At 52.6% G+C, this 19,111-nt stretch overlaps 1 protein-coding gene across 11 annotated transcripts in view; it reads right to left on the reverse strand.

Annotated features, from left to right (window-relative positions):
* The window catches only part of CLN8 (CLN8 transmembrane ER and ERGIC protein), a 53,093-nt gene that overhangs the window by 28,515 nt on the left and 5,467 nt on the right, over nt 1–19,111 (reverse strand). For 2 of the 11 annotated variants that reach the window (XM_070500156.1, XM_044760534.2), the window contains exons 1-2: nt 18,137–18,354; nt 9,645–10,314 (exon numbers count right to left, since the gene is read on the reverse strand). In XM_070500156.1, the coding sequence (XP_070356257.1) occupies nt 9,645–10,187 (543 nt within the window). In that variant the 5' untranslated portion in view covers nt 10,188–10,314; nt 18,137–18,354. Of the gene's footprint in view, nt 1–9,644; nt 10,315–16,131; nt 16,271–18,136; nt 18,430–19,111 lie in introns of those variants that run through there. The other 9 variants (XM_044760537.2, XM_070500154.1, XM_044760539.2 and 6 more) reach the window with 6 other exon arrangements.

Here is a 19,111-nt window from a genome sequence, read left to right on the forward strand (position 1 = left end):
GGCCGCTGTGTGGCCCTCGGGCTCCTGCGGGAGGCATGGCCACACTCGGCGGACGGCCTTCAAGCAAGTGCTCTCTCAGCACCCGCCACCTTCAACCACCGGTGGCTTTTCCCAAGCACTTCGTGTGCCCCATCCAGGTGCAAATAAAACACCACAAGCCTGTGATTGGTGCCAGCTGAAGGGAGATGGCAGCCAGGCTCCCCATGGACCCCACAACTGCTGAAGTGGGGTAAACACACGGAGTAAGAGCCAAGGAGGCGCAGAGCCAAAACAAGACAGCTCCCCAAGGAAAGGGGCAGAGACACAGCGGGAGGAGAAACTCGGGCCTGGAGAGCATGCGCTCATCAGTCTGACGGGAAGTGACGTGCGATTCGAGCCAAATGCGAGCAGCCGATGCTGAGACTGTCTCCCCGTCTGTAGGACCAGAGGCTGGGTGGGTCTCTGGCTGTCTAAAGTCACATCACAATGCGCTCGGTTCTCAGAGGGTGACACACTGGCAGCACAGGCGACGCTGGACCAGGGGACCTCAGACAACCGCCTCCCCGGCCGCACTGGGCCCTGCTCCCCTGCAGGCTCCTCTGGACCGAGCAACAGTTTGTCTCAGCAGCTGAAGCCCGGCAGCGGGCGGGCTCCGTGCCCCTGTGGGACGCACTTGCTTAAGTGGGGGGATTTAGGCTCTGCAGGCCCCAGGGTTATGCAAGAGTGAGCCGGAGGCCCACAGGCAAGGGAGCAAGTAACGCGGCGTTTCACTTCCTCACTGTCTTACACACGCTCGCAGCGCTGGTGTGAACCGATCATTAACAAGGGGAGCTCTGAGGAAGTCCTGTGTAAAACGAGCACAGCATGTTCCTGGAGGGGACCAAGACGCTCCATCTGCCCTCCTTGGATCCATCCGCAGATTGAGTCCAGTCACGAGAACACATCAGTATTTTCACCGACTTCAAGTCATTTGGAAGCTCACCCAGTGCAGTAATGTGCACGGACAGTCCAGAAAGGTGTGACGAGCAGGAGGGCTGAACACGTCTCACTAATAATCAAAGACCACAGTTTCAGAGATAAAGTGGTGCCGGCACAAAAACAGAACACGCAAAATGCAGAAGAAAGTGAAAACGCACGGAAGGTTGCTCCCGGGCAGCATCTCAGATCACTAGTGAAAGGACGGATGACAGAACTACATTAGGACACCTGGCCAGCCCGCAGGGCGGGGGGGGGAGGTTGGATCTCACTTCTCATCTTACAGAAAAATAATTTTCAAAGAGATTAAATATCAATGTTTAAAGGAAAAGGAAAACCATAGAAGTACTAGAAAAAAAGACAGGAAACCCTTTTATAATTATTGTGTGGGAAAGGGCTTTCTAAACATGATGTGAGAATCATGACTTGTACAAGTAAAAATTGATAGAGTTGACTACATAAAACAAAGTGTCTAAATGAAAAAAGTTAAAAGAATGCACGGCAAAATATGTGACAAATGACAAAGGCTATTTTTAAAGGTTTGAAAAATAACCAAAAAGAAAGCACCAACCTCCAATAGGAAAAAATGGGTGAAAGTCAAGCAGTCAAGGACAAAGCGAAGCAATTTATAAAGCAAATACGAACGTCAAACATGAGAAAAGACTCACTAGCGATGAAATATATGAAAATTCAAAATTCATTGTTTGGGCTGGCCTGGTGGCACAGCGGTTAGGTGCGCACGTTCCACTTTGGTGGCCCAGGGTTTGCTGGTTTGGATCCCGGCTGCAGACATGGCACCACTTGGCAAGCCATGCTGTGGTAGGCGTCCCACATATAAAGTGGAGGAGGATGGGCCTGGATGTGAGCTCAGGGCCAGTCTTCCTCAGCAAAAAGAGAAAGATTGGCAGCAGATGTTAGCTCAGGGTTAATCTTCCTCAAAAAAAAAAAATAATGCATTGTTTAACTTAGCTTGGCAACAGTTAAAAAGCTGGATAATAGCTAATGCCGAAGTTGTGGAAACAGGACCTTTACATACTCTTGGTGTGAATGTAGATAAATACTACTTTTCTGGGAGAGATTCTGTGGAATTCCATCCAAATATGAACTACCCTGCACACCATTTAACGCAGCACTTGCACTTCAGCGATTTACTCCAAGAAACAACCAGAAAACTACGTAAAAAGTACGCACAGCACATCGTGATCCTGGAGACACTGTCCACGACAGCAGGGGACAGGAAACAGCCCGATGCCCAAGAGCACAAGATGGGGCTGATAAACCATCACCACTGCAGAAAGGTGTCCGTGAGGGCACCCACCAGCTTGTGGGGTAAGAGGAAAGAGGCTGGGCACCGGGTGTCCTTACATACACTTACAAGGCCAGAAAAAAAGGCTGGAAGGCCACACACAAAAGGGGAATTTGACTTTTCTTTACCTTTCTGCACTCTGTATTCTTCACATTTTTTCCAATAAGTATATGTTAACCAAGCAGTTATTAAACATTCTTTTCCTAAGAAGAGAAACATCTATTATAAAAACAGAAAGCTACTATCACTCTTTTTTTGCTGAGGAAGACTCGCCCTGAGCTAACATCTGTTGCCAATCTTCCCTTCTCTACTGTTTTTGGATGTGGGTCACCACCACAGCATGGCCACTGACCGACGGTGCAGGTCCACATGTGGGAACTGAACCCAGGCCACTAAAGTAGAGTGTGCCAAGCTCAACCACCAGGCCACAGGCGGCCCCAGAAAGCTAACGTTACTCCTTAATTTGAACCCATGGTTTACCTCCGATTCGGCCGTCTGCTGCAGGCTCTCCTGGAGGACGGAGGCAGTGGGTCCCTGACTAGAGACCTGCCTTCACCTCCAGGAGCCCAGGAAATGGAGAGCCGACGTCACATCATCACTGCAGGTGAGATGCGCCTCCCCCACGCCCGCAGCACCTCCTCCTCACAAAGCTTTCACCCCAGTCAGTACCACCTGCAACCAGTAGCATGCCAGCATCAAGAAAACAGTACAAGCAGTGTTTCCTTTTTTTAATTTGGAGCAGCACTAAGCCCCTACGTGCACGTGACTCATTTATGCTTCACAACACTCACAATTTCCAACAGAGACCAGGCAGGTTAAGTAATTTGCCTGAGATCACACAGCAGGCAGTGGGGGCTGGGACTGGACCACAGATTAACTCAGGGCCTCGCCATCAGCCCCGTGCACACACAGCTCACTTCTGCCAAAGAACGCACACCACACTTACTGACCCTTAGTCAGTTAATGATTCTTCACTGGACGATCCACTGCACACCCACAAGGGACTCAGCAGAAACAAAGAGGAACTCAAGGGATGAAATTACCTCCATGTCAAGCAACGCCTGCACTACATGTTCCCACAATATGGTGCCTATGTCCTTCAAACCACTCACCAAATCGGTAATTATCTGAGGCCCGTGTCCCCATGTCACCCGCCATCAGCTCCATGCTGGCAGGGGCTCAGTGCGCTGATCTGCTTTCTTTCTCGCTGGAGGACAATGTACGTGCAGAAGCGTGTTCCTCTCCAGGACCCCACCCGGGCACGAGAGGACCACCACCCTGCCTGTGCCCTTGACCTCAAGAGGAATCAACAGGGTGCACCTGTGGGTCAGGCTCACCTCACCACACAACGTGTTTGTGGAAACCCCCCAACGGCTGCCCAGCCCTCCTCCGTGTGGCTCACGTGCCCACTCACTGCTGCTGTGTCCCTGGGTAGATCCCCGTCGGGGCCACATGAACAGTGCAGCAATGGTGTGTTCGAATGAACACGCGGGCGCATTCCCAGCGGGTACACACCTGCCAGCACAGCTGCCAGGACACAGGAAACCTCGTAGGCTGAGTGTGTTTTACTCCCCACTGTGACCAAAGTGAAGGACTCAACATTTATCCAATGAACAAAACAGCCAAGAAAACCCGTCAGAAAGACAGTGCTAGCCCTGCCATGCCCTGTACCTGAGCAATGCCACATCTGCCCCACCAGACCTCTCTGTCACCACGAGCATGGCCTCGCACACATCTGCCCCACCAGACGCCAGACCTCTCTGTCACCATGAGCACGTCTTCATGCATGTCTGCCCCACCAGATTCTAGAACTCTCTGTCACCGTGAGCAGGGCCTCGCACGCATCTCCCCCACCAGATGCCAGCTTCTGGAGGACGGTCCTCCATCCACGTGTATCAAAGCTGCCAGCCAGAAGCTAGATGACAGCACCCAATTACTACTCATGAGAGCATTGATCATTCAGGGAACTGCACAACTAGACAAAAACAAAATGTTTATACACAGAAAAACACCTCTCCTTGACCAATTTAAGGGGCACGGACTCTAACAAGCTTAGTCTGCAATTCACTTGGCCATTCGCTTCAAAAGTCATAAAACGAAGGACTCTTTCCATTCTTTTCCTCAGTTACTAAAAGTCGTCTTCTCAAATTATTAATACTCACATCAGAAACATGAACGTTTACTCATAAAGCAATTACACTACGTTTAAAAAACTCAAAGCTTGAGAAGTGAGCGTTCTTCGGTCTCACTCAGGCTTTAAAATTTTTGTATTCAATGTCACCAAATGCTTTGAGAAAAGCTGGGGTTCAGTGACAAACTCTGTGACATAACACATGCAAAGAGGACTCTGTAGCTGTGGATCCCAGTGGTTAGTGCGCACAGCACATCTGTGTGCAACAGTAGCGCATACACACTGTGTGCACATATATACAACAGCAGACATACATAACTTGCTTTTTCTATCATCTCGTTTACTTAGGGACTAGTCTTTTTGTGGATATTTAGATGTTTGAGTCCTGTGTAATTCATTTACTATTAATTCTAAACGACATTTCAGAACAGAATTCCAGGAGGAAATGCTAAGAACATGCACTGTTTCTGACGCAGAAACCGATCTTCAATAGGGTAAGGTTTCGTTTTGATTTACATCCTTTAGTATCTCATCAAGTCAGACCTCGATGGTGGGAGGATTCTTGGATCCTGATGTCCAGTTATGCTAGAATCTGGCAGCTTTATTAAAAGCCTAAGAAGACTTCAATATTTCAGACAGGACTGACTTACAGCAGTTAGTAGTATCTGAACTGGAACAAGAAATAAAGCTACCCAGACACACTGGCCCTAAGCTCTACTAATTCAGGGGACAACTGGGTGGTGGGGCCTGCTGGCTGGTAACACTCTGAGTGTGTCCTAAGGCACACATGGCTAGCCCTCCTTCTGCCCTGCACAAACAGCACCCTAACAGACGTTGGAGGAAGCAGAAACCCCACAAGTCTCTCTAGAAGTCACCCTGCTGCTGGAGCCTGCCTTCTGCCTGAGGGTGCTGAGGACGCAGGAGGCTGGCCTCAGCCCCACACCTAAGGAAGAGGAGCTTCTGGAGACACCCACCGCCCTGCTCCCTCCCGCCGGGTCAGCAGACCCTGCAGGGGCGCTGTCCCCACCCCAGCCCCCCGAAGAGCACAGACAAGAGTCTGGAAAAACACACGTGAAACTGCTCAACCCTGCTCACCTCTGGAAAGGACTGGAAAGAGACAGGAAAGATTTTCATTTCTTTTCCTTTTCAAAGAACTTCTGACAAAAAAGAGAAGTTCGAGATAAACAGCAACTATGTTCTCAAAACGAGTGAATCACACCCCAAACACACTTATCCTGTGGGTGTGGGTTGAGGTCCCTGTCGCCCGCGGCTGTTCAGCACGTCGAGGCGAGTGGGCCCCCCTGCGTTCCCTGTAAGACGATCACTTCAGACACAGCCATGCTGATCTGAAGCCTCCTGTCCTCATGTGTGAGAAGAATGGTAAGACAGGAACGCTGGGCCACGCTGCCTCCCAGCACACACTCCATCCACACCGACTCCAACACTGCTGCACCTCTGCTCACAGCCTGGAACGCAGGGCAGTATGAGCAGGACGGCTCATACCGTCCTCAGGACGCCTCCACCATCGTGAGGGATGTCCACGGGGGGCACTGAAAAATCAAGTGGCATGGGCAGAGAGGCGCACAAGATGCTGACAGGCTCCCAAGTCAAGGCTTCTTCTCTAAAATGACCCTCACCTCGACCAGCAGCTTCAGTGCTCACTGAGAGCTTAGGGGTCAAACAACACGTCCCCTCCACTAATGGTTTCCCACCCTTCTTCCCAAATCCTTCATGCCCCCAGGACCGCATGCTGTGCCCGAGCCCCACAATCGTGATGACCTCTCCAGGTGCTGGGACCACCCTGGGATGCCTGTCCGGGCGATGCCTGAGTCAGCTGGCCCTTGTGCATCGGCCAGGACTCACGTGAGCTTTGCCCTGTTCCTCCCAGGGCCACGTGGGCCTGGTGGCTCTGCTCACAAACCTGTCACCGTAGGCACATGTGCTATCCGGCATCAGACAGGGGCAGCCTTGGGGACGACAGGAATGCTTCTCTCTGAACCGCCAGGTCCCAGCACGGTACCCGACACATGACTTGTGTCCCATTAGACTTGACAGATCTCTGCTCTGGATGAGGAGGCTGCACCATTTACACTGGGAATTCACTTCTGACAAGCCAGCACCATCTGTCCACCAGGACCCTGAAGGTGGAGGGATATTTTATACTGTTTCCTCCCAACACTTACCACAGTGTGCTGCACCACACAGCGCTCAATATAGGACCCATCAGTGGTGACTGCATTAAACATTTACAACTACAAAAGCAGTACTTCAAGTTCCGTATAACATATCCTCTGAAAAGTGTCATAAAAGACGGCAAGAATCTGTACTTAAAAAATAATTTTAAAGAGTTTAACATAGAGAACATTTTGACATCAAAATGAGAACGAAGATTGTATATAGAAGACATACATTTAAAAAAATACACTTTTAAAAGCAAAAATAAACCAAATAACAACGCGAGGTCCCGACACTTCCAATCACTAGTGATATAACCTACTGGAAAACAAAAGAGCAAATGTGTGACAGGCACCAGCAGGACGGCAGGCAGGAGGCTGGGCCCCTCCCCACAAACACTGATTCAGCCACAAATCCCAGATATTCCCTTTGTGAGAAAGCAGACACTATCGAGAGGCTCCTGTTCCCAGGAGACTGTGAAACCAGGCTCGCCGGGACTGGCAGGGCAACCTGCAACACCCTCTGGCCGGAGTCCCTGCCACGGTGCAGCAACAGAGGACCAAGCAGAGACCCCAGCTCCCAGCCGCACACAGGAGGAGGAGCTGGGTCACGTGTCCAGCACCCCAACTTTCTGAGGGGCTCCCAGAGGACTGGCTTCTGTCCTGCCAGTCCTGGCGTGTGGCTGGGTCAGGCAGTCTAGCTGACCGAGGAAGAAAGGAGGGAGTGGCTTGGGCTGCTGGACACCACAGCTCCTGCCCCACCTGCTCAGCAGAGAGTGAGCGGACAAAGGCACAGCCGCCTACTTTTCCCTGCGGAGGAAACGCTGACAGAGACCTGCAGACTCTCTGGCTGGGCCCACGGGGAGATCAGAGATCAGTCTGTGAAGACTGGCTCGGGGAGGGGTCTGCTTTGTCTAATGCGGGACACCAACACAGAGTCAAGGAACATGAAGAATCCGGCAAAGACGTTCCAAAAAAAGAGCAAGCCAAATCTCCAGAAGCAGAGCCTAATGAAACGCAATTACACGATTTACCTACAGAGAGTTAAATAACTACCACAAAGACGCTCACTGAAGTCAAGAGGACGCAGCAGGAACAAAGCGAGAGAAAATGTAAGAGAAGTACCAAACAGAAATGGAGGTGTGAAGAACACACGACCGAACTGAAAAAGTCACTGCAAAGTGTCACCACAGTGATGGACAGAGTCAACGCAACACCCATCAAAATCCCAATGGCAGTTTTTACAGAAATCCTACAATCCATAAGAAACCACAAAGACCACAAATAGCTGCAGCGATCTTGAGAAAGAAGAACAAAGCAGAAGGCAGCACATTTTCTGATTTCAAACTGTATTATACAGATGTAGTACCCAAACCCGTACGAACTGACACAAAGACAGACAGAGACCAAGGCAACAGAATCGAGGGCCCAGAAGTACTTCCACGCACACACACTCGCCTGGTCTTCCGTGACGGTGCCAGGAACACACAGCAGGGAAAGGACAGTCTCTTCTATTAATGATACTGGGAAAACTGGATGTCCCACATGCAAAGAATAAAACTGAACCCTTATCTTACACCATACACAAACCCAACTCCAAATGGACCGAAGGCTTAAATCTAAGACCCCAAACCGTAAAACTCCAAGAAGAAAACAGATGGAAAAAGCTTCATGACGTTGGTTTTGGCAATGATTTCATGGATATGACACCAAGAACATGGGCAACAGGAACAAAAATGAAGAACTGGGACAGCATCACACCAAAAGGCTTCTGCACAGCAAAGGAAACAATTAACAGAGTGGAGGGCAACCCACACAGTGGGGGAAAATATTCGCAAATCATCCATCTAATCAGAGACTGATCTCCAACATATATAAAGAACTACAACTCAACAGTAAAAAAAACAAAGAATCTGATTTAAAAAATGCGCTAAGGACTTGAATAGACAGTTTTCCAAAGCAGCTATACGAATGGCCAACAGACGTATGAAAAGATGCTTAACGTGACTAGTCATCAGGGAAATGCACGTCAAAAGCACAAGGAGCTGTCACCTCACACCTGTCAGAACGGCTAATAGCAAAAAGCACAAGACGACCAGCATTAGCGAGGGTGGGGAGAAACTGGAACCCTTGCACACTGCTGGTGGGAATGCCAAATGGTGCAGCCACTGTGGAAAACAGTATGGTTTTATTTTCTAAAAACAGAACTACCATATGATCCAGTAATCTCATTTCTGGGTATTTATCCAAAAGAACTGAAATCAGGATCTTGAAGACTTATTAGCACTCCTATGTTCACCGCAGCACTATTCACAATAGCTAAGGTGTGTAAACCACCCAGGTGTCCACTGACAGATGAACGGACGAAGAGAACACATTGGACACATATAATGGAAAACTATTCAGCCTAAACAAGGAAGGAAGTTCTTCAATACATAAGAACATAAATGAAACCTGAGAACATCACGCCAAGTGAAATAAGCCAGTAACACAAAGACAAATACTGCACGATTCCACTTCGATCAGGTATCAAAAATTGTCAAATTCATAGGGTCAAAGTGTGGTATGGTGGTCGCCAGGGGCTGAAAGGAGGGGAAGTGGCAGGTTACTAATCAATGAAACGAGATGAACGAGCCCTGGAGCTCTGCCGGACAACGATGTACCTGCAGTTAGCAAGACTGCACTGCACACTCAAAAATTTCTAAAGAGGGAAGATCTCACGTTAAGTGCACAATAACATAACATGAAATAAAGTTTTTGAAAAGATTTGTATGTAGATGTACATATTACTTCAATTTTTTAAAAAAGCATTTGAAAAAAAGAAAAAAATGACATTATAAATATTATCTACTGAATCATAAGACCCACTGTGTCTTCTTTTGTTAGGAGCTGGGAGCCTAAAAGGTCTGTTTAAAGTTAATAAAGTGGAATTCAACCAGAGTGAGTGTATGACTGACTGTGTGCTAGCGGCTGTCCAGCACGTCCACGTGAACCAGGAACGCAGGCCCTGTGGTGACGGGCCCTCCTCAGCTCTCAGCTCCTGCTGAGTGCAGCAGCCCCTCCTTGCAGAAACACTCACCTTCAAGAGCATCCAGGAAATGCAGGTGAAGGGGGTGCTCATCTCCAGGAGCAATGTGATCATGGCTAGATAGTGGCCGGCTTTGAGATTGACCACTGAGCCAAGGAATCCAAGGAAGGCAAAGAGATGGTGGACAACCAAGAACAAGTCGAATGTCCGGAAGAACAAGCTGGACAGGTGAACGGCCACATTTTCAAAGAAAAAGAATCCAGTTGCCGTTGCCACATGAAACCAACACCAGTTCTGCTGGCCACGTGCTTTATCAGCTTGAAGGACAGGGTCCACCAGCAATGCCCACAGGCCCGCAGCAGTGCTCTGAACACCAAAGACGGCGCGAGTGGCTGCCAGGTTCCAGAAGACCTTCTCTTTGGCCACCAGAGAGCGGTAGGTGGTGTTCAGGGAGGACGACAGCTGGTGGCAGACCACAAAGACGCCCAGGTAGAAGACAAAGCCCGCGACGACCAGCGTGGAGCGGATCTTCCATGACGCGTAGTCCAGGTCGAAGATGCTCTCCGAGGTCCCTCCATCACTCACGAGGCTCATGGTCCTCAATCGTCGATCAGAGGCGTCCCAGGGCCAACAGACGGCTCTGGGGCCCCACACTGCGTCTTGTCCAAGAAAAGGAAGTCAGTGCTACGGTCTCTAGGATCTTCATGTATCTGTCTTCAATCTGAAGAAAGAAGAGGTGATTCACTTTATGTGACTAAACAGAATCTAGGACACAACACTACTCCAGTACCACAAAAACATAATAAAACTATTTTTAAAAATTCTTTATCTTATTCTTAGGCAAACTTTTGAAGATAAACAGCAAGGAAACATCCACTGGTAGACCAGGAGAAGGAAAGAAAATGCAATTAGAGCTGGAGGTCAGCCAGGAGCGGGAGGCAGGAATGCTAACAGGACACTGTCCCAGACTCTTGTTCGGGTCGGCCACAGGCCAGCTCCAGCCTCCATGGCCCGTCAGTCAGTCACATGGTTCACAGAGTCCACAGGGTAAGCACACTGAGATCATCACAGTGGAAGAGACTTTGTTAAAGCATTTTACTTCCAGAAGCCCAGACAAGAACACTGCCCCGGCACTCCAGTCTGTCTGGCAAAGCCCTCTGCCAATGTTACCACATTTCCACCACCATCCACGGGACATGTCTGGGTTCGAATCCCTGCGGCACCACATCCTGGCTCCAGACTCGTCCAAGGCTCGGCTTCCTCATGCGGAAAGCACTGCTCTGAGACCAGCAGGGCGATGGATGCAAAGGGACTAAAACAATGTCTGGCACACAGCAGGTATTCGCGGGTTTAGTACTAGGATCATCACCATTTACTGCCATTCAGACGTCCTCACAAAGAGTAGGAAAAAATAAGTCCTCAGTTCTAGTCTGTTAACTTGCAAACGCTGAGAACTCTGTCCTCAGGACCCCACCAACTCATCAGAGCCAGCGCCCCAGATTAGATCTGAGACGGGCGAGGCCATGCACGCCCTGCTGTGCCACCTTCAGACACAGAGGACGGACCCCACAAACTACTCAAGGCTCCGGTCTGCAGATGCACTGAGTGCCTCTCCCCCTCCAGCTCTCACCAGTCTACACCGAGTCCCTGCCAGAGGAAACCCATTTCCCGCCCTGCACCAGATCATCCTAACGGCCTTCTCTAGCTCTCAAATTCAAGGTGGTAATTCTGCTCATTCAGACCATGAAAGACATCCCCTAAGTACGTAAATGATGACTTACACAGGGGCCATGGGTATAGTGCACCAGTGATCAGACCATTTCGGAAATGCACTTCTCCTCCTAACAGTGGTTGCCTACAGGCAGGAGGAATATTGTGAACATACTTACCCATTCAAGAAATAAGTTCAGTTAAAACAAGTAACTTTTCTCTGCAACAGTGTAAAATGTTGTCATTCTTTCACGGCCCTTTTTATATTTCTGCTATTCACAATCAACCCTTTTCTGATTCTACCTCAGGCTTGACAAAACTTGAAGGTGATGTAAAACAAGTTTCAAGTTTTATTTCCAATATACTTAAGAACTTCCCTGAACTGCCGGGAGCCGTGGCTACATCATTTGATCGGCTGTTTGACAGGGTCCAGCCGATAACGCCGAGGAGTGCAGGGTCGCCCCTTGGTGAAGAATAACCAGCTGGGCCCTCACATAGTTCTGAAACCTGTGCTGCTTCTAATTGCCCTTCATTCCTTTTCCTTTCTTAACCTCCAGTTTTCACTCCTTTGGGTGGCTGCTTGAGAGGCACTACCTCCCAGGAAAATTAAATATAGTAAGAGAATGTGACCACCTGCAGGTAACTTTCAAGATATTTTTCTGAGAGCTAATTTCGTTTGACGCAATTAATTAATGGAGGAGCACACAGTCCCTTTTGAGACAAGCAGAAAGGAATCCTGCCCAGATAAGATGTCGAATTAGGTTTGTAGCCTCCATCTGGTTAATGTTTCCTTCTTCCTCCAGTTCTTTGTCTAAATATATATGCATCGTCCTTTCAAGTTTGCTGGTTAATTGGATGATCAAGAAGTATCTATATATTATTCTTGACCTTCTGCTTTCTGTTAAAACGTTATAGAGGTTTTCTCCTAAACGCAATAAATAATATATAATTGCTGAGTAGAAGGGCCAAGGGGTGCAGGGATGCCCCTCGGTGAAGAATGGCCAGCCGACACCCCTGATACTTTCTGAAATGTATGCATGCTTTCTATCAAGGTTATGACTATACTTGTTTCTGCTTTTTATTCTTGAAGATATATAGTTTAGCTTAGCTTTTCAGCCCTTTACCTTACTAACAAAATGGTATTTTCTCCAGGCAGTGTGCTCAGGGGACTGTTAGCCCTGCCTCCTAGAAGACAAAGGAATGCTTTCAGCCCCTAAGGGGCACGCTGAGAACTACCCGCTGAGAACACAAATAGCCCTGGGGATAAGATACCCTGGAGTTGCCATTAACCATCTACACTAATGGCGTAAATGATTGAGGGAGGCAGGGGTGGCTCCCCCAGGATATAAACAGACAGAATGCTGTCCTGTCCGGAGGTCTGGACCTTCTCTCTTTGATTTAACTTTACCATGAATTACAACAGATGTCAAGGTACCTATCTCTTTTAGCTTAGAGACAACAAACAATAATTAATTGCGGAGAAGACGATCATTAACCTTATGCTCTATGGAACAGAATGCTAATAAATATTCTTGTGCTCATTTTTTACTTCCTTATCTCTCTGAGAATATTTGTAGAGCTATTTCTGTACTAGTCCTGAAAAATATAAAAACGACACTTGTGCACAAAAAGTTGGACTTGCTAACACCAACCCAAGTCTCACGTCTCCTCCCTCACTGCGCCGACACCGTCCCTCCCTCAGGAACCTGGACTCAGCCGGAGCGGGACTCCGGCATGTAACCAAACTGGAAGGTCACCTGCTGGTTTTACACTAGTTAGCACCACAGAAGGCGGTGGAGCTACCTCCACAGGTCACAAAATTTATGCATGCTCCTTGTCTTCACGCACGTTCCTCTCACAGCCTGAACTCTGAGCCCCTCGGGACGACCGCCCAGCTCCCTGGCTCCAGCTTGCACCAGCCCTGCAGCTCGCGCCACGCTGCAGCTCACATCCTTTGCCTCCCGGCCTCTGCTCTTGAGGCCCTCTGCCTACAAGAGTCCTGCCTCACCCCGCCCCACGCGGTAGCCCGACTCTTTGGTCCTGGCATCAATGTCACTCCCTCCAGAGGCCCTCCCAGGCCAGGGGCCGTGCCACCAGTGAGGCCAGGTATGTGTGCTACCTGCTCATACCACACCGTCTTCTCCATGATCGTCTCTAAGGACGCGCTCTAAGTGCTAATAACCCTGACCTCCACTGGACCAGCGCCCTGACGGGCAGCCATCCGTCCCTGTGCCCCGCTGCCTGGCGCAGGGCCTGGCGCAAAGGGCTCAGGAAACACTTCACAGAAGTGTTTGTTTTCCATTATTCAAGTACCACTCAGCTCTAAACAGGCCAGCTCTGCATGGACAGGAATCTGTGAGGGAAGAAAGGAGTACACCCCATTTCCACCTAGAATCCCGATGGCTCCCTGCTCTCGCCCCTGCCGCATGTTCCCCACACAGGATGCTCCGTATGGGTGAAGTGATGACCGGGCAGCTGCCCTGACCCCGGTGCAGACCGGTCTCTGTCTGTGTCACGCCGAGACTCCAGCTTATTTACACATCTCACAGCACACTGAAGAGTCGGTCTGTACACAGATGAAGTTCAACACCACATTAAGAGGCTGGTAAGAGCACTCGCTCGGGGTAGCTGTGTGTGTAGGTTAACTTTTTTCTGTGCATTATGATGTTGTGACATCTTAAAACCCTCTGGCTGGGAGAGACGGCCCCTCGCAGCTGGCCGATCCTCAGAGACAGCAGAGCAGGAGCAGGCCTGTGACACGCCCACCTGCCACCAGAGCTGGCCCCTCCACCTGCCCTGTGCCCAGGAGCGAGATTCCTCTGCCTACAGCCAAACCCAAGGAAATGATTCCATCCAGCCAGTCTGAGTGCTCCCCTGCCCTGCCTGCCTTCCTGTGGGAACCCCGGGAAAGGCCATGGCCCAGTTCTTCCCCTTGCTCCTGTCTTCTGCCTCCTGACCCTGCGGTGCTGCCTTGTGTGGCCCAGCGTGGTGCTGTCTCTGGGACCCACAAGCACAATAAGCTGTTTTTTCCCGAGCCTCTCCTCCATCTCCTCTTGGGGGGAGCTGACTGACCGTCTCATAAAAGAACCCAGAACAATCTGGGTCTGCAGGTGGTCGGCCGCCTTCTAAGCCCGCAGGGTGGGGCAGTATGAAGTTCACAGTGCAGATCAGTTTCCAGCAAGGGTAATACCAGCAAGGCAGACAGATTCTCAGTGTCGGGGAGAGAGGAAGCCTCACCCTCAAGAACCTCATGGGAACCCATGCAAAGGGCTGCCCTACACGAAACTGTAAACTCTGCTAAAATTCGGGCTCCTCCCCAAATTCCTTCCTGTACTTTGCTGCAAGCCAGTCATGAGGTTCAGGTTACGGTTCCCACTTCCCACAGTTGCACCACTATGCTCTTGGCCAAGCCACCGCTTCTGTGGAGCCTCTGCTTGAACGGGAGGGTCCCCGTGACTCTGAAAGGCTCTGTCTGAAACAATGACTCGCGTTCGCCCCCGGGGAAGCGGTCAGTGCAGGTGCTATTCCAGGAAGGTTGTCTGGCTGGGAGGGACTGCAGGGCACTAGGACAAAGGATCAAGAATAGCCTGGCTTAGTGGGTTCTGCTACTGAGGAGCTGAGAAAACAAGCTTCTTAACCACAGTAGACCCGCGTCTGACTAGGGGAATAAGAACTAGACATAAACACTGGCGGGGGACACTGGTAACTAACATGAAGCACCAGCCAGGCATGTTCAACTAGATCATGCACTCTTTCTGAACGGGTAACAGGATGTTTCCAGCTTACATAAGAGAGCCCAGGCTATTATTTGCCTCGACGACAGGGAGACTCAGGCCTCTGGTCCCTGGGGCACACCCGCTGCAGAGGTTGCTGCTGTTTGTTTCTTTCATGCCTATGGAAGACGCCACACCTGGCCCTCCCCCAGAGATTCTGACTTCATCGCCCTGGAGTGGTGGCCAGGCCGGGCCATCTTTTAAGTGCCCAGGTGCCCAACCACTGAGCTGGCACGGTCTCGAGTCCCCTCCTGGTCGTCAAGTCCCACAGCTCTGAGGTGTGCTGGCTTAGCCTCCTCCTTCTTCCAAACCAGGCGGGCATTACTGAGACGGCATGGAAGAGTCTCCTGTGTGCTGTCGGTGGTTCTGAATGCGAGCTAGAGACACTACCCTGGAGAGAAACCCTCACCACAGACCCCACGAATCCGTCTTCCCTCCTTCCCTCCTCCGACCTCCCTGCTTCCCATCAGGCAGCACGAGGAGAGGTGGGGTCCTGAGGGTGGAGCAGAGGGCCTGGGTGGGGATGGCCTGGGTGTGCCTCCAGGGTGGAGACGTGGATGGCCCGGGGGAGGGACAACAGAGACACTGAGGCCAGGAGACCAGGAGCCACTCCCCAGTGGGAAGAGGCCAGAGCACAGACCCCAGCTCCTGGCTCTGCACGTTTCTGAACCGCGTGTCGACTGCCTCAGTGAGAAGCCTTGAGGGAGGACAGGAGGCACAGGGCGCAGTGAAGAGGCACACGTAAGGAGGGCCCAGGACCAGATGGTGCTAGCACTCGGGGAGGGGGGGAGGCGGTGCCAGGGACTGGCTCCAAGGACCCAGAGATCTAGGAAAAACATTCCTTTCAAACCCATAGCACAGAAACACCCAAGACTGGCTTCCAGATCCTCAAGCCTTCTAGGTAACCCTTCTGCAGACAGTGTCACGCCTAAAGCAGGAAGCTCGGACAGGCTAAGGTCGGCACCGGAGCAAAAACCAGGAGCAGCAGAGCCAGTCAGGGCAGACCCTCCCCGCAGTCACAGCCGCTGTCAATTAGAGAAACAGAAGCAACTCACCATATGAGCACGGCACCTGCTCCCCTTCAGAGCCCGTAACCATGTCCCTGTCCCGATCCTTGCTCCAAACCTCCCCAGTACACCTGTTTCCACACAGCTGCGGGCACAGCATTTCCGGGTAAGCTGGGGCTGGTCTAACCTGTCACCCTGGGTCTCAGGGTGTGGTCAGCACAAGTCAGCACCCCCCGTCAGGGACGCACAAACAAGGTGAACCGCCAGGAGGGAACAAGGCCAGGCCTTGGGTCATGGGGATCTGCCGGCACCCAGTCCGGGCAGCCTCCCTGGGGCCCTGTAGACACTGCTGAGCCCCTGACATCAGTGTCCCCTGAATCCACACCACACAGGGACGGCTGCAGGGGCGACGCTAACCCTTTGTCCCAGGCCCTCTTCTGGAATGGGAGTGCAGAAGGGGGGGGGGGCAGAGTTCCAGTTCTCCTTTTGCCTCTTGCTGGCCAGCTCACCCTGACCACATCCGTCTTACCTTCGGTGGGACACTGGGGTCACCACTGCTCCACTCCTTGTGCCTGCCTCACCTCAAGCTCAACTTAAGGGCTTCTTCGTGTCGCCTGAGACCCAAAGGGAAGGCTCATACCTTCCCCCAGCACAACAGGAGGCCCGCAGCACGGACTCATCCTATCCTTCCAATCCAGAAGGCTTTGAAGCCCACGCACAATGGCCCTTCATCTCAGTGGTCAACCAGCTGCAGCCAGGAGAAAACTGACTCCTGGAGGGGCCGAAAGCCCCGTCTCTCTGCAGGCTTTCAGATTCTTCAGGAAGAATCTATCTAGGAACCTCATCTCGTTCTTTCTTTTTATAAGATCTGGTGGTTTAGGCTGCTCTCCTGCACTGGACATTTTAAAAACATTAGTAAGAGTGTCAGCCCCAGTGCTGCAGCAGGACCAGGCAGCCATGTCTCCAGGATGGGGCTCAGTAGCCACCAGACCCTTTCAGCTCCTCCTGACAGCATCCATGAGCCCCTTCTGTTCAGCGCCGGCTAAACTGCCACGGATGCCAGAATTTTGTGTTTGGAGGAGATAAAAACTTGGCAATGAAGTCAGAAAAAGGAAAAAGGCTTGCATGCCTTTTTATGTCATGCTGGCTTACTGCTTAACAGCCCCCCTGCGGATCACTTGACTTTCTAGGGCAGACACTGAAAGTCACTCTTTACCAGGGATGGGGGCCCAGGCATTCCACCTCCGTGAAGTCAGAGGTCAACCTGTACAACGCTGACACGGTGGGATAATCTCCCTGGCCGCCCAGGAGAAGGGACAACCCCAAAGGCGGTGGTTTCACGGCCAAGCAGGACGTTCCCCAGCGTCCCTTTTATCCACGCTCTTTTGAACAGTCTGTCATCCTGCTGGGTCCTTCCCAGGGAGTTAAATGCCACCTGACACGTGCTCACTGCCTGCATGACAACCAGGTTTCTCCTATTCTGAGAATGATACTTTGACAGTTTGCAAAAACGTCTTCTTCCAAAATCAAAAGAGATACAGGCTCCATGAGAAAGATACAGAAAATATAAACAGGCATCAAAATAAAGAAACCAAGCCCTGTAAGCCTCCTCCGAGCTCCAAGCACTATTACTATTTGGGGCGTCTGCTGGGTCACTCGCTTAACGGAATATAAACAGATTTTTCCCTAAAAGCGGGCGCACGCACCCTTCCTCCCGCGGGCCGGGCAGCGCCCCCACCCGAGGTCTCCGTGCGCAGGCGCGCAGAGGGGGCGCCGCCGGCTCCTGCAGCGCCCGCCTGACCCGGCCCGCAGCGCCCCGTCCCCGCGGCCCCCAGCTCGGGGCTCTGACCCAGGCAGTGACCCCTCGGCCTGCGCGGTCTGGACCCTGCTCTGCGGAGGGGCTGCCCGGCCGGCGGCGCCCTGCGGCCCAGGGGAGGATGCCCGTCCCCGACCCCGAGCCCGCCGTCCCCCGCTGCCCGGTCCCCCGTTCCCGACCGCCCCGCCTTGTCCTCTCTCCGCCCCCGGGCCCCGCGTCGCCGTCCCCGAGGCTCACGGGCAGGCGAGGTCCACGCCGGGGCCGTCCGCGCACACTGAGGGCCGGCGCCCGGGGCGCTGGGGGCGGGACCGGACGCCCGACAGGACCGCAGACCCCGCCCCGCCCCGCGCGGCAGTCGCTGACTGCAGGGCTGTGGCCACGACCCGGCCCCTCACCCTTCGCCTCTCACCCCTCACCCCCGCCCGCGTCCACCCAGCCCTCACCGACCGCACGTCAGCTGTCACGACCCCGCCGCAAACGCCGCCGCGCATGCGCATCTCCGGTGGGCGGGGCCTGCGCGCGGCCGCCGGGCGAGACCACGGGCGCCGGAGGTGGGGGAGCGGGCGGGACCACGGGCTCGGGAGGCGGGGGGGTGCGGGCGGGACCACGGGCGCCGGAGGCGGGGGTGCGGGCGGGACCACGGGCGCCGGAGGCGGGATGCGGGCGGAGCGGCGGGGCGCGGCGGGAGGTCACCGGCGTGGTTCCCGGGACCTCGAGGTCCGCGCGCCCCCCGCCCGCCCCGCCCCCGGCCCTCTCCAACTGCGCCGACCCTGGACAAAGGTGTCACGCCCCAGCCGACCTCTCCAGGACACCTGGCCGTACAAGGAAGGGGTCGTCCGAGCTGACCCCAGACTCCCGGCATCCCGGGACTGGCGAAGCTTCTGTACCCCGCAACCCAAGCAAGGGCCCGAGCCGGCGCAGACTCGGCCCCGCAGAGACCACCCCACGGAGCTCTTACGGAGCCCCCACCGATCTCCGACGGAACCGCCATTGAGACCTCGAGGAGCCCCCTCTGAGACCCTAAGGAGCCCCAATGAAATCCCACAAATTCCTCACCAAGACCCCACGAAGGACCCATGGAAGACCCTCAAGAAGGACCCATGAGCCCCCACTAAGACCCACGGAAGCCCGTCGCCACCCAGCCTGTGAAGGCCCAGCTGCAGGCCGGTCTGCCCAGCCCTGCGCAGTGACCAAGCACGGTGACTCAGCGCT

This window comes from Equus asinus, chromosome 27, assembly GCF_041296235.1.
Source record: "Equus asinus isolate D_3611 breed Donkey chromosome 27, EquAss-T2T_v2, whole genome shotgun sequence".
NCBI classification, from domain to species: Eukaryota; Metazoa; Chordata; class Mammalia; order Perissodactyla; family Equidae; genus Equus; species Equus asinus.